Below are 14,169 nucleotides of genomic sequence, written 5' to 3' on the forward strand. Positions count from 1 at the left end.
TACTTTTAAAAAACGGCTGTAATTCAGGTTGTGTAGTAACAAAAAATAACATCTGGATCACAAAAACACATACTTCCATGTGTCTGAATACACACAGTAGGAATATACACGATGTGTACAGTGTATGCCACAATGCCATGCAGGATTTTACATAAAAGGAATAATTCATTCCTGAAGTGAAGCCAATGGCCGCTCCAACCTAAAAGCAGCTATCAGCTCTGCAGTCTGCTGCTCACCCACAGATCCCATCACTAGGCTTCAATGAAGGACATGCTTCCATGTATGCTATGCAGAAATGTACTTCTAAGGAATACTCAAATACTGTGTGCTACATTGGGTATCACTGGTAAAACAAGCAAACAAACCAACCACCTGATTATTTCAGAAATTAAGAGAGTACATAAAGCTTTTGAAAATGAGGGGAGAAAATCATCCCTATTTTGCTAACTTTTAACCTTGCTGTTGGCACAAGGCAAGTCATAGAGCCTTTCAGTGTTGGCAGAAGTTTATGTCTTGTGATACCACCATCAGCTTATTGCCTTAAAAGACACTTGTGATGTGCTCCCAAAGTGTCTGCAACAACCTGGTAAGACCAAGGAGAGGAACATGATGAAGGAAAATTTGTATCTTGGAAGTGTCCCTGATTGGGATCTCTCTAAATGTACTGTTGGTGACTCAGCCAGAGGAAATTGCTGCTGCGAAGCCTCCAGTGGTGTGGGCAGCAGAAACCCTTCCAGGCTCAGCTGGAGGGCTGTGAGCAGACTGGGAAGGCTGCAGTTTCCCTCTTGTCCTGTACCTTGATGACAGCAACCCATATACAGCACGTCCTGCCTCGGGTTGGGGTCAAGCCCACTCTTGACATTTGCCCCTGGCAGGGAAATAGAATACAGGCCCTACAAAGTTTGGTTTATCCAGGCTCATATCTCAAGCCAGTACTGGAAGAAATCCTTAATTCCTGGCATACAAGCTGGGAAACTCACTACACACAATCAGATGTATAGGAACATTGTTTAACGAGGACTACTTGCTGCAGTTAGCACTTTCTGTGCCCCCGTGTTCTCTGCCATGTGACAGCTTGCTTTTCAATGCTGTTTACCCACAGTACACCATTGATCTGGATTTGGTTTCAGCAAGTTGTGTTGTGCAGCTTCCACTATAGGTATTATGTCACATAATAAAAATAGCTTGCTTTTCTACACCCTGTTTTTTCCTGGAGGGACCTTTTTCCTGAGCATTTATTTCCAGTGCTTGGTGCTGATGAGTCAGTTCCATGTAAAAAACCCTCCCTCCTGCCAGACAGCAACAAAGCTCTGCAGTTGTTTGTCACTGGGGAGATCTCCTCAGAGTGGATTCCCACAACTATCTTCTGTGAAATTTTATGGCCAGTGCTCTCCTTCTAGTTCCTTCTGAGACTTTACTGCAATCTCTATGCCTTAGGCTCCCCATTTGGGAACAAAAGCAACAACATCAGACTGAGTACGTAAATCTAGATAGAGAAACATAAACCAACAGAACAGGAATCTGGTTTTAGTCACTCAGCAGAACACATTCAGTGTCACATTCTGGGCTTGCTGCACACACAGCAGTCACGCCCCAAGCTAAAATGCAGTGAGTAAGATCCTATGTTAAGACTCGTTTCATTTCAGCCATTTTCTGCCACAGAGACGTACCAGGGAAAGCCAATAGGTGGCAAACTGTAGCCTTCCTTTCCCACTGATTTGGACACATAAGGGCAAGTGGATTCGTCTCCATCTTTTGCAGCACAGTTTCTTGGTGCTGTTATTGAACGGTAGATTGCTTTTGACCTTTGGATCTTCCTGTAGGCAGAGGACAGTCCGCACAGAAACTGGCATCATTCCGCTTCAGACTGTGTTTTCTTTGATGTGTGTGGTTCAACAAAGGGAAGTAAAACACAGCATGTGCATTGAGCTGTTTTCTGCTCAATTCTACTGACTCCAGTGGGGCAGCACGTACCGCAGGGCAGCTGGACGATGAGCTGGCAGCTGCAGTGCTGCGGGTACACGAACTGGGCACGGCGCTCGGCAGGGCCCAGAGCAGCAGGCAGCGGCAGAGAGGCCCGGCCCTGAAGTGAGCCCTGCCCTCAGCCGGGTGCCGCCCCGCAGCGGGTCCCAGCAGGCCGTGGCTCCAGCCCCGCACTGTGCCCGCGGCCTCAACTGCTCTCCGCGACCGCTTCCCGCACACGAGGACGGGCTGCGCCCTCACGCCTCGGCCACGATGGACGCGGCGTAACTGCCCGCCTCCCGGCACACAGACACGTCAGAAGGGCCGCAGTGCGGCAGAACGCGCAGCTTCCGCTCGTCCTGTGTCGTCACTTCCGTTGCGGCCCGGCGAGTCGCGCCGTCGCTAGGAGACGTGCCTGGTGACGTCAGAGTCGGGCGTCGCTGCCGGTCAGCTGGTGGCCGAGACGGTGCGGGTCGGAGCGGTGCGGACACTGCGGCAGGTAACGCGGCGGTACCGGGCCTACGCGGCCCAGTGGGGCTTCTGTCTGTCGGGGCTGAGGCTTCGCTCCCACCCCATGTGAGCTCGAAGGGCGCCGTGAGGGGGCGGCGGAGAGGCGGGGAGGCCCGGCCGGCCCCTCTCGGCCTCCTCCCGTGCTTTTATCGCCGCTTCTCCACTCAGAGGCCGCGGTGGGCACGGCGCCGCCATGGGGGAGCTGTTCCGCAGCGAGGAGATGACCCTGGCTCAGCTTTTCCTGCAGTCTGAAGCCGCGTACTGCTGTGTCAGCGAACTGGGCGAGCTGGGGAAGGTGCAGTTCCGCGACGTGAGTAACAGCTCCGGGGGAGAACCGCCCGGACCCCGGGAGGGGCGGCTGCGGCCCCTCCGTGCTGCTGCGGACCTCGCAGAGCCCGCTGCTCCCCCGCATGCCCCCTCGCTACCCCCGGTCCTGTCTCTGGGGGTCCCTGACATAAGGGTGTCGTTGAGGAAACGTTTTTCTCTTGGCAGCTGAACCCGGACGTGAATGTCTTCCAGCGTAAATTTGTTAATGAAGTCAGGAGGTGTGAAGAAATGGACCGAAAGCTCAGTACGTCCCTTAATGTGTCCCGGTGTGCCTGTAATGCTGCAGCTTTTATGGGGAAATGAGTCCTGTAGTTTAAGCCTAGAACAATGTTAAAAGGCAAAGTGCAGATTGGAGAACTGAAGGCTGCCTTTCTTCTGTATATCAGCCAGTCAGACTGCCTCCAAGGAGTCATTTCCTAGTTGAAAAATAACTCAATCACACGATCTTGTAGGTGAAAGGACTCACAGATCAGCCTATGAGTGTGGGTTAAAGGAGTGGTAACTTGACATTAAGGTATCTTTTCAGCTAATGTTAATGGTACTGTCTTTCCAGGATTTGTTGAAAAGGAGATCAAAAAAGCAAATATTCCTATCATGGACACGGGTGAAAACCCAGAGGTGCCATTTCCACGTGACATGATTGATTTGGAGGTAATAATATGTCTTAAGACTTAAGTAGTGTTTGACCTTGATGAAAACCCATGGCATTAACTCCATGGATAGATATCTGTTGTGTTTAATGGTAGCGATTCATTAACTGTAGTCCCCGGTCACTTGAAACGCTACCATCAGTTTGATTTTAATTCACCAACGTTGTTTTGCTTTCACATTTGTGCAGATATGGCTAAAAGTGAAAGCCAGTACTTGAATAAGTGAAATTCCTGAAAAACTCTTTGGCAGCACGATTTAGAGTGGGTCAGTGTTGGGGCTGTTAAGGGTTTGTGATGATCTGAAGAATACTGTGAGTATTCTAGTACCTATAATGGCAACTACCTGAGTCAGAAATGTTTCAAGCAGCCCAAAGAGAATGTCACAAATAGTCTGTGTGCAGCCTCCATAATTGTATGCAAATTGCATGGGAGCATAAAGCAGCCTGTGTTGTTTTAATAGATTTAAGGGCACTTATGTATTGAATTGCTTTAAGGCACTTTTTTTTTTCTTTCTCTTCTTTCTCCATCTTGCAGGCCAACTTTGAGAAAATTGAAAATGAGCTTAAAGAAATCAACACAAATCAAGAAGCTCTGAAAAGAAACTTCTTGGAGCTGACAGAGTTAAAATTTATACTGCGTAAAACTCAGCAATTTTTTGACGAGGTCAGAATACCGGGGGTGGGTCAGCACTTGAGCAGCAGGTTCTCCTTCTTCAAACTACCATTTTTATTCTCAAATATATTTTTAGTTGTTGTTTTGGACAGCAGATTCATCTTCCTGCTTTATCTAAGAAAGCTTCTCAAATTACGTTCCATTTCTCATGCAGTACACGTAGCCACTCATGATCTACCTCCTTAATTTTTTTTTTAACTTAAACAATGATTTCACTAAAAACATGCAGGATAAAGTACTGGTAGTTCTTAAAGCATGTTGACAGAACAGAAATTTGGTGCTACAGTGAGCAAGAGTTTCTTCGTTGAGTGTACAGATAAGCAGTCGTGCCTCACACAGAGGTATTACAATCAAACTTCAGTATTTGAAGTGTTATATGGAGATTGTTCATTAGGTCATAAGACAAAGTTCATTGAAGTTAATGGATTTATTTTTAACATGTTGAGCCTTTGATCAAGCCCCCAAAACTTTTAGAGATAAGTTCTAGAGAAAAAGAACATCTAAAATCATTAACGTTTTGTCAAATGAGAGCTGGGTCAGAAAGGGACATTACATCTCTGGTGTCATTCATGATATAGTGACCTAAAGCCTGAATAAGAGAAGACTTGATCCTTCATCTTAAAGCATAAGTATCTCAAAACCTAGAGAGTTTTCTCGAAGAGCTCCTGTGTGGTTTTTTTTTTTTTTTAGAGCAGCAAAGACATGGTGTTTGCTGATAACATGTCCGGTTTCCTCTAATCAACAATTTGATGAAAGAGTTCTTAATGGATGTGGCTCCTGGTGTTCACAAAGGCTGTGATCAAGAGGAGTTGGGCTCCTGCAAACTTCAGACCGTTTATCTAACGGTTTTTTTCTTGGCTCAGGATGCTGCCTGTTCAGGCATTAAGATTATTCCTGTGCCAAAACAAACCTTCCTTGCTGCTGATGTATATGCTGCCCGTGTGATCTGTTGGTTGCTCATGGGATTTGTTCAATACTAAAAGACTCGTCTTCGAGTGTTGAATGCCCACCTGAAGTTGCTGTGAGTCTCTTTGGACAAACAGCACGAACCTGATAATCTGTTACATAGCTGCATTCAGATGCTGATGAGCTCTCCTGTTCTAACTGAATATTGAGTAAAACCTCGTGCAACTTGTGCAGTGCACTTGCATTAATTGCACTCACCTAGTGAGAGCTGCCTACTGCCTTTCTTCAAGGACAGTATGAACATACTAACATTAATTTCCTACTTAAAAATCTGTCAGATCACTTGCATAAGGAGTCTTTGTGTCAGACTTCAATGGACTGGCCAGTGAAGGTTTAGATATTTATCTTCCTGTTTTCTGTAATAATAAAATGTCACATACTGCTATAAACAGAAGCAAACCGAGCAGTTCATGTGCGAAGTTCACTGAAGGTGTCAAAACTGACTATTTCTTTTCACACTGTAATCAGAAAGCTATGTGAGGTCCTGGCTAGCCCAGGACTTCTGAGCCTTGTGCAGTCCTACATCTCCTCAAACACTGAATGCTTTACTTTGTCATGCTGTCATTTGCACAGTACCTTCAACACTTGAAGACTTAAATAAGTTGTAATCAAGATTGTGCTATTCATAGAAACAAGTTGCACAAGAAATGGCTTGCTACTTAGTCTTTTAGATTTAGCATTTACTGTCTGGAGTTTCTGCAGTGAGGGTGGGAGGTTGTGAAATTCTTTCAGTTCTTGTTATGACCATTCTTGTTAGCGTAGCCGTTTCTTGTTTCAACACACCATGTTGATGATTATGCTCCTTTTCTTAGTCTTCTTGTCTTTGCTTATGAAGAACAGTATGGGCTGGAGAGATTTCTCTGAAAGTTTTGCCATAAGCATCCTAAAGTGTGAGCATAAAAGAAGACTGGAAAAGTAACGGTTAATGGCATGCAGTCCCCGTCTCTCCTCCCTCTAACTCTTCTCATCATCTGCTTTTCTTCTGTTTGTTTCGCATCTGTCCTTTCTGTCTGGGCTCTGGGTCAATAAGCTAGATGGTGAAATTAATCCCTTTTAGTTCTTGTGAAAATTGATTTTTGTTTCGATTGTGACCTGGAAGGGGCTTGAATTGTATGGTGTTGTGGGCAGCAATCCAGAGCCAGCACAGAGCAGAACCTGAATCAAGAGCATGGAAAACTAAACTTTTCTCAGATCTTGAGACTGAAGGTGCTGATTGGGGTGAACACTTAAACTGAATGTGACCTGATGTCACAACAAAAGAAAACCCAACACATAAAAGCAGCTTCACAATAACCGTAATGTTTTGCTCACTGCTGGAGGTAACTCTTGCTCAAAAGACGTTTCCTAGAGTTCCATCTTTCTGCATCGTTGCTGATAGCACTCTGATCTCCTTGTAGTTAGTCTCTCCACTTTCTGTTTGTTAATTCTTTTCACACTGACACACTTATCCTTCCAGAACAGAGTGGATCTTACTACATCATTTTCCTCCTAGAAAGAGTATGATCATAAAATTCGAGCACTTAGGACATAAGCTTAAAGAACATTGTTTTTTTTTAATACAGATAGTTCTTCTGTATGTAAGTTCCTGTTTAATGAAGCTAGTCTAGCCATCTTTTTTTTTTTTTTTTTTTTTTTTCCCTAAGCTGTTTTGTTTGGTTATTTTGCTAAGCAGGACTTCTCTTTGTTTTGTGAAGTGTCCCACATGAAGGGCACAGCCCTAAGAGGGTCAGAGGTAGTGTTAGACATTTATGGCAAGCTGCTTCCTCAAATGAGGAGGATCCAAAGTTTTCACACATGCTAACATTTTTTGTTCTATGTGCTAAAATGTGGTGATTAGCAGCTGTGCTTTAACTAGACTGGCACTGCCTCACCAGCATTATCAGAGTATCTTGCTGGCTGATAAATACAATACAAGCCTCTTGAAATCCTAACTTTGTCTCATCGTTCTTCAACATCCTGAAATCTTAATGTCAAATGATTGCTGGTATGTTTGGTGTGTATGTTTTCTTTTGAGGTACCAACCTTTTGTTGTGTTCTCTATGGAAAAAAATATATATATTCATGGAGTTTGTTTGATGTTGCAACAAGTTGACGTAAAGGTGAATGAACCAGAGCTTCATTTTACCTTTCCAAAGTAAATTAGGGGCTCCCCTACTTTTGTAACATCTGTAAGCTAAAACAAGTGTGTTGACAAGCCACTGAGCTGCATTTCGTCAGCCTTACAAAAGCTTTCCTTGCCCATAGTGAGGCATTGCCATTGGGAGGCAAGTAAAACATTGCAGTTTTCCACTAAAACTGTTGTGCGACTGTAGCACAAATGAAGGCAATATGCTGTATTGACAATCTGGCTGTATACTTTTGCAAGGCTGTGTTGCATGCATGCATTTTACATGTTCTGCTCTCAAGGTCTACCTTCAGGTGTGTTGTAGCAGTCTCCCCAGCGCTGTGGTGGGGAAGAACTGTTTACAGAAGGTAGAATTTGGGGCTCTGTGTGTTTCTCCATTTCACTATATAAGCTGCAGAGGTAGAAATAACTGTGGTGTGGGGCTCTGAATGAAACATGGAGGTGGTACACAGGAGGATGTGGTCGGAGCATCCTTCCTGACTCAAATTGCTGATTTTCACAAGCTGCGTTCCCAGGAATTCTACTCTGCAAATTCCTTGCAATGTGGGACTATATAAGCTACTTCCTGTTTTAGTGCCTACTAGTCAGGAATTGAAAGCATCCTCAGACTGCCTTAAGCAATACATCTCACTTGTCTGGAATAATAAATACAATGAATGGGGTAAATATCTTGAAGAGTGAATGGATTTAAGCACTAAGCATGTTTTTAAGATGCAAGTACGGTGTTTTTCCTGGAGGGAGGATTTTTTAGAGCCAGTAAGGAATTATTATTACCCAGTACTTGTAGATCTTGTTGCTGACTCTGACTGCATCGCAGCGATGTGACAAGAAACATGGAATCCATCAAAAGATTATCACCTGATTCCAAGATGAAAATGGTATTGCCTTGTCTTTGAGATGTGGCAGAAGGCAGACAAGGATAGGGTATGTACATCATGCATAACTGGTTACAGGGTTGCAACCTTGCAAAGTGAAAGGCTGCCCTGAGGCTAGATAAACTGACTGTGGAAGACTCAGATGAACCACAACCTTCTGTTTGTGTACCAGACAGTTGTATGTGTAATTCCACAGGCGTTTCTGAGTGCCTTCCGCATTGTTATTAGTATGCAGAAAATGCTCAACAGGGCAAGAGTGAATCCGTATCTCCTTTTTTTTTTTCCTCTCCATTTGAGATGTAAGAAAAGATGAGTTAAGATGTGTCACTGTTTTGTGCAAAAAAAAAAAAAAAAGGTTCTTGGGGACATAACTTGTATTTAAAACATAAGTTTCTTGGAATTCTACCTTTCTTCAGACTTATATATCCACAGCCTCTTCGTTCTTTTGCAGCAGCCTTCAGACCTTTCTTGTATGGGAGCTTTGCTTTGCCATTCCATTTTTTCCTCTCGTTGTTTTCCTCTCTGTGTGATTCTTGCTGTCTTGTCTGTCACCTGTATCTTTTTTCTGCTGTTTTGTTCTCTCTTTTTTCTTTTGTCTCCCCAAACTATCTCCTGGTTCCTCGTTCCCTGCATGCCACTAACTAGTTTCATTAGATGTTAATTGATTTGTGAATTCAGGCTGAATTGCATCATCAGCAGATGGCGGATCCAGACCTGTTGGAGGAATCCTCTTCGCTCCTGGAGCCAAGTGAGATGGGAAGAGGTGCCCCGCTACGGCTTGGGTAATGGCAATTTGTGCTTTCTTCTGTCTTGTGTTAACACAGCTGCCTTTTGGTCGCTCTGCAGAATCTGCAGTGATTTGAGCACTGTTGTTGCAGGATTTAGACTGGTGCTTGAAGCAGATGAAGGCTGACCTAAAACTGACTGTTGGTGTGTGTTCTTGTCCTGTATATGTGAACTTCACACTGTGTGAAGTTTCTCTCTACATGAGGAGTTGTACCAGTCTATTCCTTGTAAATCTGTTCTGTTTGCTTTTACAGACACTGGGCTCTCACAGCTTTGTTGAAACCAGTAACTGAGCACATACTACTGTGACAAAACTGTGGCTCTGTATCTTTGTCGCAGTTAGACCTAGTTCCCATGACAAGGGGGTGAAGGGACCCATGGATCCATGCCCTGGGGAGAAGCTGCTTCCAGGCTGTTTCCATACGTGTGTAACTCTTTGTGTGCACACAGGGATTTGAATCAGTGAGGTCTTCTGAAGCACATGCCTAGAACACAGTCAGTGGTAACCTTGACCGCTATAATCCTTCATGTGTGGCGTGCCAGGAACCTGGCAGAATGAGCAGTCATGGGCTTAGAAACTGTAGGCCTAAATGCATTTGTTTCCTCTTCTAATCAATAACATTTTTAGTAGACAATTTCATTGTGTTACGTCTCAGTGTTTGGTGTAGTGCAGTTGTTTTATCTCTGGGTATGGAGAGAAGAACTTCTCATAACATGTGTAAAGAATGACTTTCAAAATGAGGTTTCTGTAGCTTTCAGTGCGATGCTGAGCTCCAGCTGGTGTTATGGGTACGAGGCTGTGTGTGCTGTAAGTGCAGGGCTCACGCTGTCCCCTCTCCAGGTTTGTGGCTGGAGTGATCAACCGCGAGCGAATCCCCACGTTTGAGCGCATGCTGTGGCGTGTGTGCCGGGGGAACGTCTTCCTGCGCCAGGCTGAAATTGAGAACCCCCTGGAGGATCCCGTAACGGTAAGGTTATCCATCGCTCACAGTGGCAAAAGGCTCAGATGTGTAAAAGGATCCGCTCACAGTTTTATGCCTCTTGCCCTCCGTGAGCTCCGTGCAGGCAAACGTTTGTGTCGCATCTCTTCGCAGTTCCTACTTACAGCATTTTAGGCTTTAATGACAATAAAAAAAAAAAAAAAAAAAGAGATCGATGATAAGCTCTGTTAAAAGGGGGTGAATTTGGGCTGCAGCGAGGCATAGCTACCTCTCTGGCACAAGCATGCAAGTGCAACTCGTGTGTGCACTTAATTTCCTGAAAGAGAGGCTCTGCATGGCAGCAGTAGCTCATTTATTTTTGAACTTGGTACTTAATACCTTACCCAGAAATCTAAACGTACACCTGAGAATCGTTGGCTGTATTGTAAATACAATTAGCACATCTTGTAATTGGGGCTGGTTTCACATAGTGTCCTCTCTGCTCAAATATGTGGACAATACGTGAATTTTTGGATCTTAAAGTGAAAAATGAAGGGCTGTATGAAGGCTGCACTGGAACAAAGACAGGCGTATTGAACTCAGTAATTGCCTCTGTTTCTCATGCAAGGCTCCCTTGTTCTCTTGTCCTAACTGCTGGTAGTTGACCTGCTGAATTATCTGTCAGCTAGGAGAGGCTTTGTTCTTAATGTGCAGTACTTCCTTAAATAGAGGTTACACCTAATGTAATTAATTTCTAAACATTATGGAAAGATTTCCTAAGTAAAGTAGAACAATAACTTGTCAACAAATGCAGGAAAGGGGAACTGGCTACCAACATGAAAACAGCTGTGCAAAGAATGTGCTCTTGGCCTCCCTGGAGAAAAAAGGCCACTGAACTCCATCTTTTTTTAGTTCACTCTTTTTGCTTGTTTCTGTAGTCAGCTGCCTGCAGTAAGTGAAGATGCATCTATTTCATTGCATTCCTGTTCTTTTGGCAATTTTCCCCGGATTTTCATGTCTGTTCTATGAGATAGGATAGGTAATCTAGAACGTTTTGCTTCAATAAACACAAATGCAGAAGTAGTATTCTATATTGAGGCCAAGAAACCCTAACTCTAATCCTTGTGATTTTCTGTGTTAAGGTGCATTCTTGACTCGCTGTACAATTATGATCTCTATGTGTACAGTTTCCAATGAAGGGAAAGTAAGACACTGTTGTAATTCACTGTAACGCTAATATTTGGAACTAGCTGAGCTATTACAACACACCCTTTCTTCTGTTCTAGGGGGATTATGTGCACAAGTCTGTATTTATCATCTTTTTCCAAGGTGACCAATTGAAGAACAGAGTCAAGAAGATATGTGAAGGGTATGCAAGTTACTTGAAAGTCTTAGAGCTGGGCATCTTGCTACATGCAACACTCATAGAACACCACTCTCAAATATTTAAAACACCTTGAAATGACTTAATATCCATAGTTTTCAGCTCCTTGCTCTGTGATGACTGTAGGAGTACATATTTTGACAGCAAATAAAATGTACCAGGTGTAGCTGTATCATATTTTACAGTCACATTGGCTTCTCCCTAAGCCTGTAATGCTCAAAGCAGACAACTGCTTTGTGTTAGGGAATGCCTAAAAAACAATGGAGTTTGTGCTGAGCTCTCAGGCAGAGCTATCAGTCTGCCAGCAGGCAGCATTGTTACCGGAGACCAACAGTGACTGCTTCTAGCAGCAGCTGCATTGGCATGATAGGAGCACCCTGAACTGGGATGGCTAATCAACTTCATAACAGTGCTTTTCAGACTGTGTCAGTACAGGGAACAGAGGTGGTTTTTTTGTTGTTGTTTGTTTTTGTTTTTTCTGTTTTCAGTATTCAACTTTTGTTTTGGCCTTAGGCAAACTTCTATACCCATTTGGTTTAAAGACTGAAACAGTACTTGGCAGGCTTTGCTGATATTGAGATGCTCCTTGCTTTATTTCTGTGTTTAGTTTCAGCCATCTGTTTTCCTGATGGGTTAACGTTTCTCCCATCTTTGTTACTAAGGCTGCTTGCATGTCTTTCAGATTCCGTGCCTCCCTCTACCCATGTCCAGAAACACCACAGGAGCGGAAGGAAATGGCTTCTGGTGTCAATACCAGAATTGATGACCTCCAGATGGTAAAATAAATGCAGTCAATACTTGTTTGTTTCATTAATAGTTAAATTCGTCTTTGGGTCCTATTAAAAGAGGAGAATTGTTTTGCCCTTATTAGGTGACCATATTTTCAGCTGAGGGTAGCTTGAGACCAGCAACCAAGCACTGCAGGAAAGCTGCTTGGAGGCTTCCTGCTCAGACATTTTCAGACTTTAGAGAGGTGGTTTGATCTTTGCATGTCTGAGCAGTTAATTATATACATGCAAATACAGTGTCAATATAGAACTGAATACCAAGGAGCAGAGAGGAACGTGCATGAGTAAGAAGATACTGTGCTTTCAACTCTGGAAGCATGCTTGTATAATTGCCTGTTTCATCTGCAAGAGCTTAGAAAACATTTTTAAACTTGTCTCCGTGTTGAGATAGCAATGCTAATTTTAACCTATCAAGTTTTTTTTCTGCCTGTCTTCGTATTTTCACTTTTTGCTTTCCTAAAGAGTTTCTGCATTATGATTAAACTATTGTGCAGCAGCCTGAAAGCCTGTAAAAAGCAGTCAGCACACAAAACTACTAAGTGCCAGCTCTGAAGTATTTCACATTTGCTTCAAGGAGAAAAGGCAGTATGTCATAATGCAGAAAAACTGGAGGAATCTGAGATGAAAATCAGGAGAAAGTTCAGGAACTTGAAGGAAAGATGGTTGGATTTGAACGGCTTATTTGCTACAGAACCCGTATCAGGCTGGAAGATTTGTGGTGCAGCTGTTTAGTAAAGTAGATAAGAATGCAGAAGCAATTTGACTGTTAACATTCAGTGCTGCATGTGATAGCTGTGCCCTGTGTCCTCACTTTCCCTTGCGTCTCAGACTTTCCAGGCTGAGAATCTGACTTTGCCTGAGATAGACACGTTCCAGTTGTAAAACACTCTTAATAGAAAACACTTTATCCTTTTCAGGGAAAAAAAAAAAAAATTGTAATATTTCTGGGGGGTGTTTAAGGTGCTGTATACCTCTCCTGCAGAACTCTTCTCTGCTCTTAACTTGGGTGGAGGAAAAAATGTTCTCTGTTGTCTCTGAACAGCCGAGCTCATTGTTTGAAATACCATTTGAAATATCCACTGACCTTGGGGTTGGAGGAGGAAAGTAGTCAGACTATACCTGGAAAGAAGCCCTAAACCCTTTTAGCAGAACTAATTAATATGGAGACTAAAACACTGCAGGCATGTGGAAGTCCTGTGCATAGGATGGGGGCAAGGGCTTATTCATCCATTGTCTGGTGAATAAAGCTTGTCTTGTTGGTCAGCCCTACTTTGCTATGCTCTTTGTATGCTGCGAGTTCTAGCTGATGATTTTGCCTCATCTTTGTCTCCCTTTTCCATGAAAGGTGCTGAACCAAACAGAGGATCACCGCCAAAGAGTTCTGCAGGCAGCTGCTAAAAATATTCGGGTCTGGTTCATCAAAGTGCGCAAGATGAAGGCCATCTACCATACCCTGAATCTGTGCAATATTGACGTGACACAGAAGTGCTTGATTGCTGAAGTCTGGTGTCCCGTAGCTGACCTCGATTCTATCCAGTTTGCTCTCAGGAGAGGCACTGTGAGTAACTGCTGCACTGCTCCTGTCCGCTTCTGTTCAAGCAGACTAGCAGCTGTCAGCAAATGCAACAGGAATTAATTGATTTTTCTGGAAACTTGAGGCTGTTTCAATCAGCCCTCACAGAGGACAGTTTATCTAACATGCAGGAGTTGTGGCTTATAGGTATGCTGCTGTGCACCTTCCTTAGTTACAAATATGTTGTGTAAGCCTTCAAGTTCAGGGAGGCTCCGTGATAAAGTATTTTCCTGTATTGGAGTCATTTGGTGCATTTGGTTAACCTGGCTGTGCTTTGTATTCCTGCTGTTTTTGTATGCAGTGGAACTTAAAGGAATGAGCCAGAACTTTAGCAAGCTCGCTCCCTCTGCTCAGATAAACAATGAAGAGTTAGGCGCCTTCAAAATCTTTTCATTTGATCTTGAGAAAAAACATATATATCCATACTAGAAGTATTTCTCCTGTTATGTGATGGGGGAGAGCAGAGGAAATTTGGCAACCTTCTCCAATGGCTCAAGTATATTTTTTATCAGGCAAGCAGTCTACAAAAATGAAAGCCTGTACTTCTCCAAATGCCAGCAAGAATAAATGTTTTGCTCTGCCTTCCATTGCCCCAAGGATGTTTTCTAATCCTGATCTGTTTTTTTTACTT

At 43.6% G+C, this 14,169-nt stretch overlaps 1 protein-coding gene across 15 annotated transcripts in view; it reads left to right on the forward strand.

Moving 5' to 3' along the window:
- Positions 1-2,388: 2,388 nt before the first annotated feature.
- Positions 2,389-14,169, forward strand: part of ATP6V0A1 (ATPase H+ transporting V0 subunit a1) — a 28,111-nt gene continuing 16,330 nt past the window's right edge. For 10 of the 15 annotated variants that reach the window (XR_003071931.3, XR_001470354.4, XR_001470353.4 and 7 more), the window contains exons 1-10: positions 2,389-2,461; positions 2,641-2,782; positions 2,965-3,043; positions 3,353-3,450; positions 3,984-4,112; positions 8,766-8,869; positions 9,715-9,841; positions 11,080-11,162; positions 11,860-11,953; positions 13,311-13,523. Coding sequence is in view for 11 of the 15 variants with exons in the window: in XM_015299582.4 (XP_015155068.1) it covers positions 2,666-2,782; positions 2,965-3,043; positions 3,353-3,450; positions 3,984-4,112; positions 8,766-8,869; positions 9,715-9,841; positions 11,080-11,162; positions 11,860-11,953; positions 13,311-13,523 (1,044 nt within the window). In the remaining 4 variants the exon portion in view is untranslated. 15 annotated transcript variants of the gene reach the window in all.

The sequence above is a fragment of the Gallus gallus genome, chromosome 27 (genome assembly GCF_016699485.2).
Source record: "Gallus gallus isolate bGalGal1 chromosome 27, bGalGal1.mat.broiler.GRCg7b, whole genome shotgun sequence".
Taxonomy (NCBI): domain Eukaryota; kingdom Metazoa; phylum Chordata; class Aves; order Galliformes; family Phasianidae; genus Gallus; species Gallus gallus.